At 28.2% G+C, this 8,063-nt stretch overlaps 1 protein-coding gene across 1 annotated transcript; it reads right to left on the bottom strand.

The window, feature by feature from the left end:
- Positions 1-2,777: 2,777 nt before the first annotated feature.
- LOC126906357 (uncharacterized) lies at positions 2,778-3,725 on the bottom strand. Its single transcript, XM_050686932.1, has 2 exons — positions 3,468-3,725; positions 2,778-3,433 (listed from the first exon to the last, which is right to left on the bottom strand). Exons 1-2 carry the CDS (start codon positions 3,535-3,537, stop codon positions 2,874-2,876), a joined length of 630 nt encoding a protein of 209 aa, XP_050542889.1. The 5' UTR covers positions 3,538-3,725; the 3' UTR covers positions 2,778-2,873.
- Positions 3,726-8,063: the final 4,338 nt, after the last annotated feature.

Raw genomic sequence — 8,063 nt, 5'->3', positions numbered from 1 at the left:
AATGAAGAAGACACCCACCGATGACACTTTCGTCTTTTAATTATTTTGTTTTGTTCTTATACGCATATTTATATATATATATATTTTTTTTTTTTTATGGATTGTGTAGGTCTCTGCACCATTTACGTTTAAAGCGGCGAGGAGGGTTAATGAAGATAGATTTTTTATGAGCTCGTTTGGATGAGAGCTAAGGCGTAGGTGGAAACGTTTATAATAATTTTTTGCCTCTTCTTGAATTGTTTTCATACGTAGATCTTTATGCAGAGAGTGATTTGACACATATGGTCGACAATTGGTAATTTTCCTTAGTATTTTATTTTTGCGTTGCCCCATAGCTGTAAGCCGTACGTCCAGATTGGCTTTAGGAGAGATTTGTAAAGGAGTAGTTTAATATTTAGGTTTAAGCGTTTGTTGTTGACGATTAGGGTTTTGAGTATTTGTAAGCGGGAGTTTAATTGTGATGTTTTGGATTTGATGTGTTGAGCTCAAGTAATGCGGCGATCAATAGTTAGCCCGAGGTATTTAACGTTTGGAGATGGGGGAATCCGAGAGCCAAAAATTGATATCTCTGGACATGGTGCTAATTTAAGTGTGAATGTAGTATGTACTGATTTGGCTTGGTTTATTTTAAATCGCCACTTTTTGTACCAATCTTCCATAAGTGAGAGATGATTTTGTAGGTTTTTGGAGGCTATGATAGGATCTGAACTGGATGATATTATGACTTTATCATCCGCATAGTCTGCTACTAAACTGTTGGGTGTGGTCGGTTGGTCGGATTTATAAATATTGTAAAGAATTGGGGAGAGTATTAAGCCTTGCGGAACACCTGCCGCAATTCCTGCCATATTAGAGTCTGAAGAGCCATAATGAACCTGAAAGTAGCGGTCTGTGAGACAAATTATTATTGAATTATTAACTATGTAATACTTTTTAAGTTCATCCCTGATGCCTTATGTAATTTTTAACTACGGCTGCCGTTTACATGTAGAAGATAAAGTGTCGGGACAATTTTTTTTTTTTTATTTTAGTACATAAAATATGCTTTATTTTGATATATGTTTGAAGGACGCAATATTTTCGAAACATTTTCAAAAATTAAATTGAAAAAATTAGATTTTGTATAAAAGTTTCTATTTTAATCCCCTTCCAGTGAGCAGGTAAAGTGTTACATTTTCAAAAAAAATGATATCAAATGAAAAAAAAATATCTAAACTTTTAATATAAAAAAAATAATGTTGATTTGTTGTTTTTTGAAAAAGTTATGGAAGTTTTAAGAAAAAAAAGCGAAAAGAATGACAAAATTTACCGATTTTTAAATTTGTAACTTTTTTGGAGATTTCCCCCATATCAAAATATATCAATTTTTAAGGGTANTTTAAGAAAAAAAAGTGAAAAGAATGACAAAATGTCTTCTATCAGGTACGATTTGTGATCTTTTGACGTATTGTTGAAAGAAATCGGTCCAGTGAGAGGTGAGAAAAAGTGGCAACAGACAAAAAAATAAAAAAAACACATCATGGTAAAATTAATACCTTCTCAGCTTCGCATCGAAGCTAAAATCGTCTAGTTGTACATTTTTTAAAAAGTAATAACGGTGTAAAATTAAAAACAAAATGTGTAAACAGACTATTTCACATTGAATTTTTTTAGAGGGACACCGTTTTTTTTTCTTCACTTTGGAAAACAGACAAAATTTAAAAAAAAATTCAATGCAAAATTAATAAGTTATTTATCTACGGCAGTCACTTGCACATAGAAGTTAAGTTGAAACAATTATACTTGTTATATGTATAAAATGGAAATGGACGATTAGAAATAAGTATGTCAAATGAAAAATATAGAATACATTAGACGATGATATTTACATAAAAATTGCATTTTTTTGTTTAACTTTGACAGTCATTTATTCATAGAAGATAAGGTATCAGGACAATATTTTTTTAAACTTATAGTGCGTAACATAAACTTTTATTTAAAACATATGTTTATGATACAGTATTTCTGGAATATTTTTAAAAGTTAAGATGAAAAAATTAACTTTTAGTACAAAAGTTTCCGTTTTAAATCACCNCAGTATTTCTTGGAATATTTTTAAAAGTTAAGATGAAAAAATTAACTTTTAGTACAAAAGTTTCCCTTTTTAAATCAACTTATGAGCAGATAAAGGGTGAGATATTCAAACATTTTATATTAAATAAAAAAGAAGTACATAAGGTGTATATATAAAAAAAAGTTATTTTGGATGATTCATTCGATTCAGTTGAGAGTATTGATACTATATGTATTTTTATGATTTTTTAGACGGAAAGAATTACATTTAAGAGTGTAAAAAATTATTAAAACATTTCTAAAACGTTTCTTTACGAAATTATTTTAGGTTTTTAGCTAAAAATATTATATTTTTATTATATTTATTATTATTTAGTATTATATTTTTAGCATTGTTTATATTTCGTAACAAATAAAAATATTTAACGTTTAATTGGTTTATTATTAATAGTATAAACAAAACCGTTTATTTCTTGGTAAAAAAAAAAGCTATAATTTTTCTGTTATCTTTTTCAAATAAATTAGTATACAAAAATACAATATAGTTAAAAAAACCTTATAGAAAACTTTGATGATTATATATAATTGCAAATACATATTTTAATGATAAAATTTATTACAAAAAAAAATAATCATTATTTCATTAAAATTTTATCATAAAATATATGTTATAAACCAATAACTTGAGATATTTTTAGATTTAATCCACTAGTATTTTCTAAATCTATTAATGGAATAAAAATTATCAATATGCATAGTGGAAACATTTTCTTACGAACATTAGCACACTATCATCTAACATTAAAATTCTATATTGTATTTTACTTTTTACCTTTTAACATTTTTGCATTAAATTCTATGTAAGAATAAAATCTATCTAGCTTATTGTTATGAAATTGTACTAAATCGACATTTGAAACTTCTAATGTAGACATATTATAGCTACCAATACTATCTAAAACTTTAAATATGATAGCATCAAGTGGCTTTTTTACCAAATATGTACGGCTTATAAAACGCTCTAAAAAACTCCAGCAATGTTTAAAGAATTTCTGTTTATCTTCTTCCAGTTTTGGAGATTGGTTGTATTCATTAAAAATTGAAATTATTTCATCAATGGCTTTTATACGTAAACGATAATCTTTAAACTTTTCTGATAGAAAATTAAAAAATGTAGAGGCCTCATTAAAATGATGACTAAACTTTTCGTGTTCTTTTGATATGCGATTCATCGTATTTGCTGTGAATTGACTATATTGCAATAATAATGTAATTCCAATGCTTTCAATATCATTTCTAAGCCAAACTATGGCTTCCATTGGATCGTTAAATTCTTGTATAGCTTGATCCGTAATTTGTCGTAAAGTTCTTCCAACAACAGGTGTACGGTATGATAAACGAGGAGCTGNTAACAGGTGTACGATATGATAAACGAGGAGCTGAATAGATATTCTTCATCCAAAGGTACAGGATTATCAATGTCATAATTTAGGTAGATTTCTTCGAAGTTTTTGACTGAAACTTTAGCACAAGTATATACAGTACCATTCTTTAGTTCAAAAGGTAACAATGTCTTGTGGTAATTTATATGTTCTCTTGTGACTTCAAGTGTTATATTCTTTAGATTAATTTGCTCACACGTACAGATTTTAGCTAAACAAATGAACAAAAAAGCATAATTAAGTAAAATCATGTCGAAGAAAATTACAAAAAACTATGAGTGAAAACCTAATATAGATATGCTGAAGAGAAAAAATCATTACAACATAATTTTAGACATAGTTTTAACATATTTACAAAATTAAATAAACTGTTGTTACATTTTTCTGTTAATAAAAAATACTAATATATTTTTCATAAATTATAGACAAAAAACATTAATTTAATTTTGATTTTATAAATTATTATATTTATGCTTTTCATTTATACATTACAATAAGTAATTTGTCTGAACACAAAAAAAATAAATAAATACAGTAAAACTGGCTTAAGACGCTCTTTAAGGGACTAGCTCCCTAGAATTTCTTAAACGAGAAAGCGTCTTATGTGGGAATAAAAAAAAAAATGATGTGATTGAAATATCGAGTTTATTTTTTTATTATTAAACATAATTTAATGGGAAATACATTGTTTATTGAAAAAATTAACTATTTTTGATTGTTTAAGGTTCTGACAATGCGTTTCAGCAAGAAAGTTTTCAATTTTATTAAGACAACCTAACATTTTTTCGGAATTTTTAACAAAGGATAATACTTTTCGAATTTCTGATAGGTGTTGCAAACTAACAGTAATTGTAGGAGTAGATACTGGAAAGTCTTGATCTTCTTCTTCTTGATCGTCATCTTCTTTTTCATTCTTCACTAAGTTCGTATCAGAGATCTATTGTTGCATAATCAGCAAAATTTTGCAGAAGTTGAAAGTCCTCTTCTTTTAAAGGTGAGCTATTTGCCTGTTCGGAGTTGTTCAACACACCATATGCAGCTTTCCGAAAACAGTTTATTATTACATCGGTTTAATTTCATCCCAAGCGACACTAATGTAATGTATGGAGTCCAAAACATTAACTTTAGTTGAAATTTGGTCGGTACACAATGCTATTCCTACTCCGAAATCTATCCAGTCAACCAGTCGTTCCACTAAATTCGGTTAAGTTAAGGCGTGCGGCAATCTCCATTGCCTTTTTCGTGATTACACCTCCATTTATTGGATAATTTAAACTGCGAGCTTGTTGAAACCACTCCAATAAAACATTTTCCAACATTTCATACTTCCCGTGTTTTAATTTTTAGGTGCTGCCACCTAACAGGCTGATTTGTTCTATTTCATGTCTGTTTTTCAATAAAGTTTTTAAAGTAGAAGGAGGTATCCCCAGTTCATTAGCAATATCCTTTTGATTTTTTTTCTCAACCAATCCTTCATCGTACTTCTTCAAAATGTTAAGTTTGTCCGAAATCGATAGCGCTTTACGTTTTATACCACTAGCCATAACAAAATGACGGTTATACACATGCGAACGAACAGCACTTACTAAATATCATAATACGATGAAATACAGTAAAACTGTTATTATAAGTAATGATAAAATAGGTATAGCGATAAAATAAAACGATAAGAACACGTATAATACTAAAAATTTATTTTTATTTCACAAAACTACTAAAATTTATCGTAATATGCTGAACAAAAGAGCGTTTTACCCGATTAGACAGAGAAAAACTGAGCGTCTTAACAGGTGGTTTTTACATTGACTAGTATAGGAAATGTCTAGGGACCGACGAAAAACAGCGTCTTAAGCGAGAGCGTCTTAAACGAGTTTTACTGTAGTATAATGATTTTCTATATATTTGTCTATTAAACATCAAATTAAATATATATTATTCATGTAAATATTTTAAACTATTTCGAAAAATGTGTATAAAAAATACAATGATAAAAATCAAATGTAATAACTATAAGAAATTATTTAGTTGTGACAAATCATATATTTTACATATACAAGGTCACGCAAACTGTTACATCGGCTGACTTTTATTTCGCTTAATAATTTTTCATACGAACCAGTTTAGTCTAATGATTAGACTCTAATCTTTGAGTGGATTAGCTGTGTAAAATAAAGACTCTATTGAGAAGATAGAGAGTCCACGTGTGGTTCTTACTCAAGGTATTATTGACACGGCTCACAGTCAGTACAAGCTTAGATAACTACTGGTACGAGTGGCGTTCTTGATACATAATGTGTAATCACAATAATTTCTATGTCAAACTATTACTATATCAATAAATTTTCAAGCATCACTTTTTTCTCTATATTTTACATCTTACCATAAATCCCTCGTTCTCTACCCCGTGAGAAAATTATATTATATCATTTTATTCAATGAGAACATAATAACTCAATCATTCTCATGCTCATACACCTTCATCTAATTAATTTATGTATTTCATTTTGAGTTTACTATATATATGAGAAAGTGGTATTTTGGGACGATTAATTGAAGATCTATGACTTTTAATTTTAAGTTCAACAAAAATTTATTCTGACTATTTCATGGGTAACATACTCTTTGCGCGTGTCAGAGTAACATTTACTAAACATTGACTTACCGGTGTATTTACGCCATTTCACTAATAAGAAATTGCATGATTAACAATTGATGGTTGTTTAATGATTAGAAAGTTGATTAATAATCTTACTTTTATTGCAAACAATTAATTGGAAAATGTCTAGTATTGATTGGGTTATGATTGGTGGTGGATAATGTATTTTTAACTAAGAAAATTCTTTATAATCTCTTTGTGCACGTCAAAAAAGTATTATTTTAAGAAGGAACTTTTTACGATTTATGCTTGAAGAATATATTGGAAATTTTAATTCAATTTAGTGGACACTAAGCATAGTCAAAAATGATTTTTGTAAGTACCGTAAGCAAAATATCAAGTATTTATTATTTTATTTTTAATAATATTACTTTTTATTTATTCACTATATTAATTTAATACAAAATTTTCCTAAGAAATATACTGTTCATAAGCCTTTGGCATTAATTCTCCTCTTGGTCAGCAACTCAATTGACCGAATCGAAGAATTCACAAATACGTTATCATCCGAAACGATCAGAAATATTCAGGGAACGTTTATGGAATCATTATCACTGGCAAAAAAAATCATTCAGATGATAAATTATCGCTCGTTTATCTTATACTGATTATTGGTAAAGTATTAACTCCTATAGTGGGAGCTATCATCGAACCATTACTCGTTAATATAGCCAAAGGTATCACATGGGCCATCACTTATTCTTTAGCCACAAGTAAGCACAAGACGACGTGGTCGCTGTTAGTCGGTAGTAGATGCTCTCGACACGATTGTCTTCTTATGTTATACTAATTCATTACTCATGTCGAAATTTTCTCAATAGGATTTGCCAAACCGCTAGGTTATGAACACTTCATCCCAGAACTTGAAAACTCCGAACATGGTCATAAATTTCCAATTGCATATTCAGCTCTGAAAGAGCTACCCCAATATGCGTTTTCCCTTACTAACGGGTTAGTAACGGAAAACGAGAAATCTTCAGCACAAATCGAAGTCTTTGAAAACGTCAAAAGAAAATTGAATTGCTTAGACTTGGACAAAACAAGCGAGAAATATTAAAATTACGCGAATTAAAATGCATAACCTTTTGCTTCTAAGTTATAGAAAATTTACTAATGAGATTAATTACGATTTTAATTTAATAAGTTTTATTATTATTTATTTAACTAATTTGTTTATTTTTAGCTTCGATGCGAAGCGGAGAAAGTATTAATTTTACTATTTTGAAAAATCAAAAAATTAATATAATTTTTTTTTATACTAAAACCTTAAATATTTACCTTTCATTTTATATCATTTTTTTGAAAATCTATCACTTAACCTGCTCATTGGGGGGGATTTAATATAGAAACTTTTTTACAAAAATTAACTTTTTCAACTTAATTTTTGAAAATGTTCCGAAAATACTGCGTCCTTTAAACATATATCAAATTAAAGCTTTTTTTATGTTCTATAAAATGAAAAAAAAAATTTGTCCCGACACTTTTTCTTCTACATTTAAACGGCTGCCGTAGTTAAAAAAACACTATTTTTGTGTAAAAATTTTCGATTTTCGTTTTTAAATTTTCAACTTAAAAATGCTATAACTTTTTGAAAAATGTATATATCAGCACAAACTTTTTTTTATAAATACATTATAAGTACATCTTTCATTTGACATACTTTTTATTAAAATGGTACAATTTCCGCTTATATAGGGAGCGTTCAAAACTTGAAACATTGTATAAAAAATAGAACTTATTGAACTGAACTTTTGAAAATGTTCCGGAAATACTGCGTCCTTTAAACATATATCAAATTAAAGCTTATTTTATGTACTATAAAATGAAAAAAAAAATTTGTCCCGACGACTTATCTTCTATGCGCAAATGGATACCATATTCAAAAATATGCTATTTTAACAAATTTTTTTTTT

Source organism: Daktulosphaira vitifoliae, unplaced genomic scaffold (assembly GCF_025091365.1).
Source record: "Daktulosphaira vitifoliae isolate Bord-2020 unplaced genomic scaffold, ASM2509136v1 Scaffold_4, whole genome shotgun sequence".
In the NCBI taxonomy this organism is placed as follows: domain Eukaryota; kingdom Metazoa; phylum Arthropoda; class Insecta; order Hemiptera; family Phylloxeridae; genus Daktulosphaira; species Daktulosphaira vitifoliae.
Note: the sequence above shows the minus strand (reverse complement) of the source record. Positions and strands in the feature narration are given on the sequence as shown.